The following is a 14643-nucleotide window of genomic DNA, read 5'->3' on the forward strand; positions in this document are numbered from 1 at the left end:
GTTATAAAAGTGGAAATTGTTTCATAGCTAGATGATGCTTCAGGCAGCATTAAAGGAGCTATTTGTCTTAATTCAAGTGTGGGATCAGATTTCATGGTTGATTTAATGCATTTCATATGATTAAAGAGGCAACATGGTCAGCAGAAGGATTCGAAGATGAGCATAAGAATGAAACTCTAAAAAGGAGGAGTTTTGTTTCCCTGTTTTTACTAGTCAACTTCTAGAAGCGTTTCTGAGCATTTGAAAGCTTATCTCTAAAATGTGAAAGAGGTTTTCGTTCATAAGATACAGAAATAAAAAAACCTCTTCCACTTTCTTCAAATCCATTATGATTTGAGAGAAATGAATGATCAAACTTGCGCTACGAAATTGCTGTAGGTGCAAGTTTTCCACAGGCATATTTCTCTGTTTGACACCTGTTTTTCAAAGAAATATTCTGGACGGTAGGAAAGGTGTTTCAAAAAACCAAGAGAGGTTTTTGTTAAGCATGGATTGGTTCACAAAATCCTCCTTCAATTTTTCCAAATACATTGTTTATGAGAAGTTATGAGCTCTGTCCCAAGACCTATTTTTCAGCCAGAACAGAGCAAGGGACAGTTTCCTAGTTTCTAGGAACAACAAAAGGATGAGTCATCAAGGGCCAACTGGAATGTTATGGGCTTCATCAAATTCGACTTCATGGAGTTTTATGTGTCAAAATGAGTGTTTAATGCTTAGATAAGGTTGTTGTAATCATGATAAGGAGTTACACTCCTAGTTGTATTAGGTCTCTAGGACTGCTAGTTAGGTGTCATTTGAATTTAATAGTTAGTTTTGAGTGTCATTAGGTGTCAGGTCAGGTAGAATTCGAATTTTCCTCTTCCTAGAAGAGGAATCTAAGCATGTAAAGAGCTCTATATATAGCAGAACAGCTGATGTACAAAGGGTTGTTGGAAATTTGTATGGAAAAGCTTGTATTTGGCCTATGTAAGACTCATTTTCAGTAATACATGCTTGACTTTACTTCTCAGGATTCATGAAGGATTTTTTATGTTCAGAATATGTGATGTTGTCCTTTCCTTAATTCTTACAGTGGTATGGATGTATAATCACTCAGAATTCACTGAATGTGCTCTGACTTCCTGTATACATTTATAAACTGTGTGGTCCCATATGAGTTTATGTTCTGAATGTTTAAATGCTGAATGCCCTGACTTCCATGTAGGGTTGAGTTCATTGTTATATTGAGGTGTTGTTGACTCCATAAGCCCAATGGATAGTTTTGTTTAATGTGTTTCCACCATTCATATTTTTCACAGTTGTTCTATAAGAGTTAGCCATCTTATCTTTAATCAAAATCATTAATCCATCAAGAGAGAGCCCTCTCAAGTTGAGGAGGCTAAGCCTCAGCCTAAAGTAGGTTGAAATAGTTACTTAGAGTCAACCTGACCAGCAGCCTATCAGGATCTGATTTTGAGATAACATCTGGGTTGATGGTTAGTTAGTAAGCCTGATGGTACCTAGATTAGCTTAAAGCTTTAGTCCATCTTATTCCCACCTGGATAGATAACCCTAGTCAGGTATCTAGTCCATGGCACTGAGTGTGCTTGAACTCTTCATATTTCATATTGGAGATCTTCCATGTACCTCTATATGGTTGTAATTATGAATGCCTCCCTAGTTAAGAGGGAGTGTTGAAGAATGTAACTAGGTTAAGTCTTCATAAATGTATTTAAGTCACAATATATTGTATTTGTCAAAAGAAAGAAAATGAAATTTTATTATTCTTAAAATTGACTTATTAAAGAAAGGGTTTCATGCTTGGGACAATTATTTTAGGTCAAAGCCTCCATTGCAGGCTTCTAGGGTTTGTGTCAAGTGTCCTTGTCCATGTCATAATGTAAAGAGCACTTCTTGGGAATTATTTGTCAAGAAATAAATTTATTTTATTTTAAAATTAGTCTTTTAGGCCTCCTCCACAAATTCAGCCTCAAAACTGGACAAGTCGGCCTAAAACTAGGTAGAAAAATCACTATATATAGGCAGCAACTCAACTTCATTTGTCACTCACTCAACAAGTTCAATCTGTAACTTCTAGGGCCAGAAAAAGTGTGAATTCCAAGGAAGAAGCGGTAGAAAGATAACTAAGGAGAAGGAGGCCTCTCACAAGCATAAGAAGTAAGAAGTCAAAATTCTCTCTAATTCCCACAGATGTGAAGTTGTGCAGCTGAAGGAAGGGGGTTGAAATTCTGCAATAATTAAGAGGCCAAAATTCTATAGTTGGGGGTCGAAATTCTGCAACTGGGAATTCCATGCATGCTTCACTAGGGGAGAAATACCATACCAGATGCATTCATATTGGGGGATATATATTGAGGATAAAAATACATAATATATTGAGAATATATTAGGGGATAAAGGGGTTTTATATTGGCAAGTATAAAAATGGAGCTTAAATTTAATGGAGAAAATATAAAGGGTAGGAAAGATGTTAAGGAAAAAATCGATACCTACAATATCTAGTGAAAGTAGGGGTTTTTAAATTGGGAAGGTGTATTGTGTTTGTATTGGTAGGGGGTTAAATAATGTGATTTTTAGAGGTATTTTCCAATATGTAGTCAAATTAAGGGTATTGTTTAGTATGCCACGAACACACATGATATGTCATAGGTTCATTGAGTGAAGCCCCCCTGGGGAAGTCGAATTTCTGGATTGTTGTTGGGTTGGAGCTGCTCGATAAGAACATACTACTATATCATATTGGAAGGTTGAATTGGTGGAGGAGGAAAGTTTGTTGGTCTAGGATCTTGGTCCATTTCAATCTGAATTACTGAAGGAAGAGTTCTTGATTTTGTTTTCCCCTATATAAGGGTTTTAACCTTGGTTGTCTTCCTACATCCAGTGTCCCTCATCTTCATGATTTTCTTTTGATAATTTCTTGATGAAACAAAGATAAAGAAGAACATAATAATATCACAAGAAATTATAAACATAAGAAAATATTTCTTCCTTTCTAATTTTCTAACAGGGGTAGTGTTGTTTTGCATCACTTTCCCCTACTCAAAACGTTGGGTAGGCACATCAAACTCTATTATTGAGTCACATTTGAAATGAAACCCTTGGCTCCTGGTAACTTATACAATTTCTTGAACTATTATTAAACACACTAGAGTTCACAACTATATTCATGTAGCTTTAGGAGGTGTCCATGTTTTCCATATGACTACTTTGATCGAGATCTGTGTGGATGATTCTATATTATAGTTTGGTGGTGGAACTTTGGGACACCCTTGGTGAAATTCACTTGGTGCAATAGCTAATTGGGTTACTCTAGAAGTTTGTGTACAAGCTCGTAATGAAGGACACGATATTTCTCGTGAATGTAATGAAGTGATCCTTGAAGCTAGAAAATGGGTTTTTGAACTAGTAATTATATGCATAATAAATTATTTCTGATTAATCCTAACTATATTGGTACAAGGATTTCCTGCTAAAATTGGTTGAATTTTAATCCAATTTGACAAGTATTTGACTACTACTATTATTCTTAATACTATTGTTTGTATGACATAATTCGAATTTAAAATGGTATTTACCTCTATTGATTAATAGTCCAATGGGGCACTAGTTGGCATGATCTAGCTACATTGTCTCATTATTGTTTCATGCCTTCTTGAATCTATTTCTCTATCTCAAACATGTAGGATGCATTTTCAATTGCTTTCTCATTCCCCAACTCTCTATCATCACTTCCTCTTATCCTTTTATCATAATCACCTTCTAATGTTGTCCCTTGATCTATTATTCCAATCTCTTTTATGTGATCCTCCACCTCTACCTCCTACACATTAGGTCCCATTTTTTAATTTGACTCTTGAGATGTCTCTCCTCCATCAATGATTCTTATTGGATTTCCTTGCATCAATAAAATGGATTCTCCAATCTACTAGCCAACTTCATTTACATGCTTTCTTAGCTATACCAATATCCTTGTTGCTTCATCTTTCATTTATCTCCCTTTGGAATACTATTGTTTTTCCTTAATTTGTAATCCCATCTTTTCTAACCACCGTTGATGAGTCACAAATTTTCGTTTTATGGTTTTCTTCTTTCTACTACTAGATTATGTGTCCTTAATATGTAAACCACCATGGATATTACATTGGAACAATTCGTCACAAAAAATATGGTAAAAATATCTGAGATCCAGACTATGAAAGTTTATTTTCCTTTAGACCTGAGATTCTTTAATAGTTTATTTTCTACTTAAATGAATGAAATAAGTGAAATGCGAGAAATAGAGAATATAAATAAATACATGCACACGTCCACAATAGACACAATTTTATCTTTGGGAAACCCTTATGGGAGAAAACCCAACTAGAAGGTGAAACTATTTGCTCTCCTTTCCCTAATATGGAAATACACAAGTACAAAGGAAGAAGTACTATATATGGAGTTACTTGAAACCTGTGGCTTGTAAGGCTACTACTTAAAGTGTTGACCCTCTATTCTTATCTCTCTCTTTCCACTCCTAGTTGCTTTTCTCAACTTTAGAACAAAATAAAATAACATAAAATGGAACTTCTATTCCTCCTAGTGACTTGATATTTAACATAGTCTGATAATCAACCATGGGTAAGGTTTGACACTCTCAATCCTTAACATGAGTTATGGTTTTGGAACTTATAGAGTTTTCTTGGAAGTGCACATGTTGCTAGCCTCATTTGCATGAGTAATGGGAGTTGCTATAACATCCTCTTGTACCATGGTGGCCAACATGGTAGGTCAACTTGCAAGAGGAATAACTTTTGCATATGAACTCTGATTGATGTAATTCTTGCATTATTGGAAACATTTTGAATGTATACCAAGGTCCCAATGCCTAACACTAAAGTAGGAAAGTTTTGAATCTAAAAATGCTATTTGATTCCTTGGAATGTTCTAGAAGGTCTCAAATCCCAATTCTCCAAATTAAGAGCCACCACTTAAATGACACCGCAGGTTGATTCTTCCAATTTACTTTCACTCTATAAAAGCATCAAAACAGATGGAAAATAATGTATTGATCTAATCAATCTATATTACTCTATGATAGATTCGGCCTTTAGTCCTACATAAATTTCTATAACCATCTCAATTTTCCTATAACAATGAGTGTTGAAGCCACCATCATGGGTAAGGTAAGGGATATAACCTTCCTCCACCATACACATTTTCAACCAAACTTGGATGTCATTGACTAGGTTGCCATGATATCTTTTCAATATTATTGTTCATCATTTGAGAATGACTAATCAAGTCCAATTGCAAACTCCATAATAAACCCCTCAACTATAATTTTTACCTATCACTCTCGTAACTTCATGATCTACCCTCTACTAATGAATCAAATTATTAATGTTCTAGTTAACCTTTTTGTTCCTTTTCAAATGACTCATTAATGTTCTCCTTCTCCACATGTCCATTCATACAAGGCTACTTGAAAAGTGACCTAATTTTTTATAGTAAGTGTCATGATTATTGGTGATGGTTTATAAGTTCATTGTGTTTGAATAATTTTGGTTGATTTTCTGAATCTCACGATACATGATCCATCATATATATATATATATATATATATATATATATATATATATATATATATAAAGAATGCATAAGCAAAAGATGCATGGATTAATTTGAGGAATGATCATCCTCACTACATATTAATAAATAAATCCTAATTTAATATAAGACCAGAGTGAAGAACCTATAAGTCAAAAGTAATTAGCCCATAATAACAACATCAATAGAAAAATACAGTCTAACTACTTTATATCCTATGCCATACTACAAACATATATATATATATATATATATATATATATATATATATATATATAGATGACAAAGTTAAAAAAATAAATAAAACAAGGTGAAACATGAGATTAAAAAAGGAAACCCATGGCATTAGAGAAATTTTGAGGTCTAAATTGCGCCTCCTAAAGAATATTATAAAATATTATTGGAGATAATAAAATTAGATTAGATTACATAGTCAAATTTTAGAGGGAAAAAAAGAAAAAAACTACTTTTTCAACTCATATTTTCAACTTATCTCCCTACAGTTTTGCTCAAATTTCGAGCAGGAGCACTTGCTAGATGTGGAATTTAATTCTTCATCTAAGGAGTATCTATGTTTCATACTTTCGATGGACCCTGGTACACGAAAAATGAGAAATACATGATTAATCACGTTTTTCATGTATTTTTCATTTTTTGTGTGGCAGGGTCCATCGAAAGTATGCAACATGGGTACTCCTTGGATGCAGAACTAAATTCTACATTCAACGAGCGCTTTCTCTCGAAATCTAAGTTAAATTGTTGGGAGATAGTTGAAAATACAAGTTGAAAAAATAGTTTTTTTTTTTTTTTTTTTTTTTCAATATTTTTACTTTTTTACTTCAAAAATGGTGAATCATCCCCCATGGTTAACATCATCATATTGAATCCTATTGGTTCTTGTAAATTTGATTTGCCTGTACATTTTTGTTTTGAGGCCCATTTAGACCTCAAAATTTCTCTAATGATTTTTCACTACAAATAGATTCATTTTCTTAAACTACCAATCCTCCACAAACTCCTGCATTAGTATAGCAGTCATACTTCCAAAACACCACACTCATTATGATGATGTATTGGCAACAATATTGTTCTTACGCTCAATTTAATATTAGGGTACATAGGGGTGTCGAAAAAGGGGTTCATTAATATTTAAAATAGAATTTTCAATCACTTGTTATTGGTAAGGTCGCATTCGAAGTGCTTACTGGGACTTAAGGGGTATGTAGTGATCAATCTATCATATATGCAACAACAATATGATGCATTCATTTACCTATCCATCTACTCAACTTATTTTTCATTCCATATTAGTTGTACAACATGGTATTCGATACTTATTCATAACAAAACGATCACAAACAATGAACATCGCAACATATTGAGCATATACAATATTACCTAAATAAGTGAAATAGTCCATATATAAAAATAATGAAAGGGGGTCTAATTATATTAATCTCAATCATTAGATATCTCATGATTACAACATAACATCTTTCATGCCCTAGGATGCAACCTAAATGATAAACAAAAATAATTGTAGTAATACCAATACCAATAACAACTCCAACTCTAACAACCTCAACAACAAAAATAACTACACTCATAATAGACCAAAGTCTTACATTTGTATTTCCACTCCTAGGTGGGAAGGCTTATTCAAGAAATCTAAGTCATTGGACTATTACTTGCCATTAATGTAAACTAATAACTACCTCAATCTCTAATTTGCAAATTGTTGATCATATTTAACTATCTCCAGTGATCCTCCAAAATGGGTGGTAGGATCTTTGGCAATATATTTTGTTGCTACATTGGTGCCACCATATCTTAGATTCCACCACGGGGGCTTCACTCAATGAACCTGTGACATATCACGTGTGTTCATGCCATACTAAACAATACCCCTAATTTGACTACATATTGAAAAATACTTCTGAAAATCACATTATTTAACTCCCTACCAATACGAACCTAATACACCTTCCCAATTTAAAAACTCCTACTTTCACTAAATATTGTAGGTATCCATTTTTTTCATTAACATTTTTTATACCCCTTTATATTTTTTCATTAACTGTGAGCTCCATTTTTTATACCTTTCAATATAAAACCCTTTACCCCCTAATAGATGCTCAATATATATTATGTCATTTTTTCCTCAATATATATCCCCCAATATGAACTCATGTGGTATGGTATTTCTCCCCCAGTGAAGCCCTCGTGAATTCCACTAAGTGCCAAGCAAAGTATAATGCTCAGAGTTTCTCAAGGGAGCTTCCTATTAATAGGGAATCCTTAAATATTCAATGCTCAAAGATTTGACCTTGGGAGTATGTATTGGAAAGGTTAATGTTTCTAATTGGATAATGGCATGATGTTTATATGTGACTTGAGATTATAAATTCATTAAATAATTTTAGATATTAACTTGCATGGAAATTATCTATTAGGTTAAAGTTGAAATGCTTTGTCATTCTCAGAGATAAATAAATATCTAAAGAGGTTAGAGCTAATATTTCCAAAGAATGCTAATATTGATAAAAAGATAAGGAATTTAAACTCAAAACAATGCAATCGAGTTAGATTAACTTTTCACTAATTCATTTTTTCTCCAAATAGCAAAAACAACCAAAATATTTCTACAAATCAAATGGATACCATGACTTCTAGACTTGAGACTAACATTCTAAAATCTAAAAAATTGTATTAACATTTCAAAATCTATTAAAATTTATGTTAATTTAAAAATATATAATAAAGACAAAGTTTTCCTTTTCATAAATTACTGAAATTTTATTTACACATAATATAATGCAATTACCAAAATTTATATATTCTTAAATATTATGAACATTTTTCTCAAATGTTATAAAACCCTTTCTTACTTTAAAAAGAAAAGAAAGAAAAACAAACTAATTTAATTTTTCATAATCCATCTTTTACAAAATACATAATTTTGTAAAGTTTTCCGTTAGATTTTGTAGATTAAAGGATTATATGATGTTCATACTTACCATTACAATTTTTGTGCTTCACATGTTCTATATTTCATTCAATTTTTTCATATAAGTTGGGCATTTCTCACCAAACAAGGCGAGGGCATAAAAATCACTCACACTCTTGTCATTAGGTAGTATAGTGGAATGATGGAGGATGAAACATTTAAAAAGGATAACAAGTTTCTATCAAAGGCTAAAGCTACCATGGGTATTTTTTAAAATATTTGCTTACATGTTTTAAATATTTATTTTTACTGGAAAAAACACTCTAATTAAATTAGTCTATTATCCCTTATAAATTCTAATTAATGATAATTAATGAGTATTGACTTATTAATAATTCTTTATAATAGATTCAATAATAATGTAATATATTATTATATACCTTCCAAAATTAAGATATGAGATTTTCTTTGTCATATGTTATTATAATGCATTGTGCGTCATTAGGGTGGAGCGTGAGGTCAGAAAGCATGTAAGTACTCTCGGCTAAAGCAAGCTCTTGTTTAACTGTTGAGTGTTAATAATGCTTTGGACTAAGGCGGATTGGGTGGAGTTGTGTATACGTTAATAAGGTTGTCTTCAACGTTGTAAAGTGTGTTACTTCGGCTACCCTTCACACAAAAACTTTCTTGTTCTCCTTTGTTGCTCTCTCTAAGTGTCTTATGCAACATCACTCTATCTCCACTGCTCTCTCAAAGAGCCTTATGCAGTCTCGCCTATTCTCTCTTCTGCTATTACTTTGCTCACTTTGCCGCTCTCACGGAGTCTTATGCAAACTAGCTGTGATACCATGACAAAAATTGATAACTATAACCTTTAATAAACTCTATAATATACTTTATTAATGAGTTTATTAAGTTAGCTGTAAAATTTGATTTGCCCATGTTTAATGGAGAAGTTAATGCAAAGAAAATAAACAATTGGATTAGAGAGATTGAAGTGTATTGTCGTATACAACATATTGAAAAGGATGAGGCAAAAATTCAATTGGCATCTCTTCGGTTGGGCGGCACAACTCTTGTATGGTGGGAGAACAACCTTTAGAAATGTAGTCAACATAATGGTAAACTCCTTTCTTCATGGTTTGAGTTTGTTTCTACATTAAGAGGGAAACTTTACCCATTGGGTTACATGTAAAAGTCCATGATGGAATGACAAACCTTGAGACAAGGTAAAGGTCAAAGTGTTCAAAGTTTTACAAAGGAGTTTAGGAAGGAAGCATTGGCATTGAATATTCATTTAGACTTACTAGAAACTTTGATGAAATACATTGACACTTTACACAGTGATCTCTGTCATTCATTGTTATTGCTTGATCCTACTAATTGTTGTTTGATCTTACTAATTTAGATGAAACTAGTACTATAAAATATTGAAGATTATAATAATATGTAGATGTGTAAATATTATAAATATTATTATCTACTATATACATATATCCATATAAAATTTTATTTCAAATATATATATATTTTTTATTTATAAATAATATTAAAAACCAACTTCCATAGTGATCGTCACTAAAGCTACCTATCAAATGATCTTATTTTATAAATTACTATGTTATCCATGTTTTATAATATGTTTACAGGGTGCATATGGCTGGTAGGTTTAACTACTATATTTAATTACTATATACATAGTTTCGAGACCTTGGCTTAATAGTTAATTGTAGAAGTTTGGTCTCCATAAATTCCGTGGTCTAATTCCTAACAGAAAAACCATGTAAAATTTCTGAATAAAACTGTGGTTTAATAATTAAGTGTAGAAATTTGATCCCTAAATTATGCGATCTAATTCCTAACCAGAAAAACCATGTAAACATTCGGAACAAAACCATGTACACCTGTGAGAGTTGACAGGGGCGCTATTTCTTCCTACTATACACAGTATGAAACACGATTCACACAGCGTTGGAGTCAGGCCTGGAATTTCAAATTCTCTCTGCCCGTCAATTGAAAATTTGATGACGTTTTTTCATTTTTCATGCCCTTCATTTTACGTTCTACACAAATTTTTAAGTGTGAAACTCCCTTATTTGAAAATTATCTTTCAACTACTATAATATAAAGTATAAATATTGGGAGAAAAACTATTATACTGAAATGATGGCCTTTGTCTTTTTTCAGAAATAGCCCTGGGAAATGAGTGAGTTTCAACATATATCGGATTCTTCATTGGTTATTCAATCTTCTTTTGGAGAGAGTCGTGGGAAAATGAGTGAGTTTCGACATATATAGGATTCTTCCTTGATTATTCAATCATTGAAAGGGAAGATACAAATTCACTAGGTTCCGTTGGAAGATTTGGTAAATCAGTGAAAAGAGGCATCAGATGTTTGAGACAATATCATTCGCTCATTTAATCAAGAAACAATATCTTGGTTCCCCTAGATGAACTGTTCTAGAAGACTCTATATCTCGAACCTTGATGCAATCAAGGTATTCTATCTTTTGATTTGATGTCTAGTTTTGATGAGTCATTTTCACTAATTTTTTATTGTCTAATTATAATATATATTCCTTATAACTCAGAAATGCTTACCAGGGGCAACTTAGTCACAGCAAGCTGCTGTTTGAATCGATTGTCTGCAAAACATTTACAAAATTCTGAATGCTATTCACGCAGCGAAGAGCTAAATAAGTAGGGATAAGAAACAAGACCTCTCAGTGAATGCAGATGATGGAGCTACCACCATGATCACTATTATGCTAGTTTCAACACGTGGGAATAGTAAGTCTTTGTTAGTATGGCCGAATTTGAATACAACTAATGTGATAGTATCGGTGGATTTGTTTGGAAAAAGCGGTCTATCCTGTAGGTATCCCGCTCTCTCAATAAAGTCAAGAAAAATATCAAATGTTAATGACTCATAATCAATGGATAATTAATGCAACCTTCATATGACAAGTGACTATCAACCGATTAATTGAAATGGCCAGGAAGGTTGTAAGTTGACGACCGGGTAATCACTCGTACGAATAATTGGTTTGAACAGCTTAGGCTCGTTATTTTTAGATTACAAGGGCCGCATTAACACTTCTTCATGGCGTCGCACTATTCTCTGACCAACTACATGTTTTGACGAATTCAAAAAAATACCGTGCTTGAAGTTCGAAGTCGAACTCTATGGTAGAGTGTCCCATCATTGGTAATTTCACATTGCTTGCAATTAGGATGGAGGTATCATAAATTTTTACGGTTTACATTTGAAATCAAACGTCAAAATGACGGGATGAAGAGGTATAACACAAGTCAAAAATGACGTGAAAAAACTTACAACAACCGTCAAATACGTCTTCGAATGCAAAATACGTCCTACAGGACGTCAAATTCCAGGCCTGGTTGGAGTTCGAAAACAGCAGTAACCTTGTCTTGTCAATTTGAAAACCTCTGCACCTCGTTAATCGTTAATTGGATAGCTTTTAATATATTTGCTCATACGCAGCTAAATTTTTCACCGAGTCCCAAGGTGCTCCTTGAAAACATAAAGTCATTGAAACATTAATTTTGGGTGATTACGCATTGATTTAATGAATCCACTGATTCGGTGGCAGAACCAGGCTTTCACACGCCATCGTACCAACCATCACACTGAGTCTCATCTCTTTAATTACAAATCTACCATGTAAAATCCAATTTATAGCTTTCTACGGCAGCGCTTGGTTGGTCTACATTTCCTTGCCATTCCTCTTTTACAGCTATATTCATGGCTTGTGACAGACTCAGTGCTTTGCCCGATAATTTACTCTGCTCTTACATTCTCTCAAATCTGTCGTTAAGGGATGCAACCCGTTGTTCTGTCCTATCCCGCAGATGGCGATACCTGTGCACTTTATTGCCCCATCTCAGATTTTGCGGCCAATGTTTTGCTCATCAAGGAAAAGCAACAGAACGAGCAATTAATAAAATCTTGTTCTTTCATTCTGCTCAGCTTCAAAGTTTCGAACTTTCAGTTTCAATGGGTGATATGGACATAAAGAACATTGCCAAGTGCTTTCAGAAATGGGTCCATTCTGCATGTTTGAAAAGAGTGAAACAAATCACTCTGGGAAATGGCATGTTGCTGGATGTTCCAAATTCCCTCTTTTCTTGCAACTGCCTCACTTTTTTGAAGCTGCACTGGTTCATGTTAACAAAGCTGCCTCCTTATTTTTGTGGATTCAGTTGCCTTGTAACTTGTTCTCTATCATATATCTATACAAATGATGATATAATTGAGCAGCTCGTAGAAAAATGCCATCTTCTTGAAAACTTGAGAGTCCAACGCTGTCCAGGGCTGAACAGTTTGAAAGTTTCTGCACTGAATCTCAGGAATTTAGATTTAAATGGACTCGATTGCCCACAATTGATAATGAATTGCCCCCAGCTGGTGAATTTCATGGTAAATGATTGTCCAAGTATGTCAAGGCTGCAAGTTAGTTCTTGTGGGTTTCTGCATTTATCCACTACAGAGGTTAATGTAATTACAGGGTTTTCTAATACAAACATGTTGAGAAAACTTACCCTTCATGGGTACCGTAGACATGTTCGTGACCTTCATCTATTCCATGGGCCTGGGGAACTTACTCTTCATTTCGATGTACAAGTGCTTTCAGTTGAAGTTCTAGGCAAGTTTCTCAATCTTGAAGAACTCTCAATAGAAAGTGACTGGTTCAAGGTTAGTCATTCTCATGCTTTTAGCTTTAATATTACCATAATATTTTTCTCTTGTAGTGAGACTTTTCATACCAGGTTTGGATGGCAGACCCAAGCAGAAAGCGTGGAAGTATCCAGCTTGACCCTTTCCTTGAAAGTTCTGAAGAAAATTCATGTAAATGTTTCAAATTTTTACAAGGAGGAAATTGATCTGCTAGGTTGCCTTTTCAGAAGTACTCCTTCATTGCAAACAATGACACTCACGCTACCAAGATGCTCCCAATATATCCACGAGCTGAGCTTCCTGAAACAGCTTCTGGGTTTGAAAAGATTTTCTGAATCAAGTGTAATTATAGCAGAAAAATATGAGGGCAACTGTGAAAGATGCAAAGAAGGCTTTCTGGTGAATTGATAGAAACATGTTCCAAGAAGAATGAATCAGTTATTGTAGTTATCAAGCTTAGATTCTGCTACAATTTCATGGTAAATATTTTATCTAAGTTTGTCCATGTAAACTAACATACCAAAATATACATGAACCATGTATGGAGTAGTAGAATTTTTTCTTTGTAATTCATCTCATGTGTGGAGTAGTAGAATTTTTTCTTTGTAATTCATCTCATGTGTGGAGTAGTAGAATTTTTTCTTTGTAATTCATCTCAGGTTATCATGCTATAGAATAGCAATATATACAAATTATATCCATTTTCATAAAATGAAAACTTAATTTAAAGTAGTGTTTTTTATTTAGAGACCCTTGATTTAATCATTTATATCCTTGTTATCATGTGCCATTCACTATGTTTCCTATCATTTTAGTATGTAGTCTTCTTTTCCTACTATTTACTTGTTTTGATTGCATTTTATTTACTCACTGGTTTTTAATTCAATATATGATTCTATTTTGTTTACTTGTTTTTTATTCAATATATGATTCCATTTTTGTTAGTATGTGGCATTTTCCTTCCTCCAACATTGAAGTATAAATTTCTTAATAATTTTGTTTCGTATGCTCAATGCATCGGTGATAAGATTCCTGCTGATTTTTGTTTTTCCTGGAGTGAAGCATACTTCACTGCACTGCCAAACAGCTTACTAAAGCCTGCTCTTTTGTTATATGGACCCCATGGGCTAGTCAGTTGTTTCCTTTCATTTTTGTAAGTTTGAATTTAGTTCTTTTGTTATATGGGCCCCATGGGCCAGTCATCTGTTTCCTTTCATTCTTTTTAAGTTTGAATTTAATTGTAAGTTATAGTTACACAAATAATACAAAACACCCACCTGGAAGGGTACATGTCAATGAGGTATTTTGTTCTTCATTATATTTTGCATAATTAACGCTCTGAATAAATAAATAGTTTAAGAACGTTAGTGCAGTTAAACTTGTTTTTTTAAGTAGGACTTTAGTACGCTT

The 14643-nt window shown here is 33.4% G+C and overlaps 1 protein-coding gene and 1 pseudogene across 1 annotated transcript; one reads left to right on the forward strand and one right to left on the reverse strand.

Annotated features, from left to right (window-relative positions):
• The window catches only part of LOC149255122 (uncharacterized), a 54202-nt pseudogene extending 42033 nt beyond the window's left edge, over positions 1 to 12169 (reverse strand).
• Positions 12170 to 12300: 131 nt separating this feature from the next.
• On the forward strand, positions 12301 to 13641 carry LOC149255123 (uncharacterized). The gene is made up of 2 exons (XM_089454956.1): positions 12301 to 13251; positions 13339 to 13641. The coding sequence occupies exons 1-2, from the start codon at positions 12301 to 12303 to the stop codon at positions 13639 to 13641; spliced, it is 1254 nt and encodes a 417-aa protein (XP_089311082.1).
• The last annotated feature ends 1002 nt before the right edge of the window (positions 13642 to 14643 follow it).

Source organism: Pinus tabuliformis, chromosome 7 (genome assembly GCF_031772625.1).
Source record: "Pinus tabuliformis cultivar Carrire ecotype Pingquan chromosome 7, CPIR1, whole genome shotgun sequence".
Classification (NCBI taxonomy): domain Eukaryota; kingdom Viridiplantae; phylum Streptophyta; class Pinopsida; order Pinales; family Pinaceae; genus Pinus; species Pinus tabuliformis.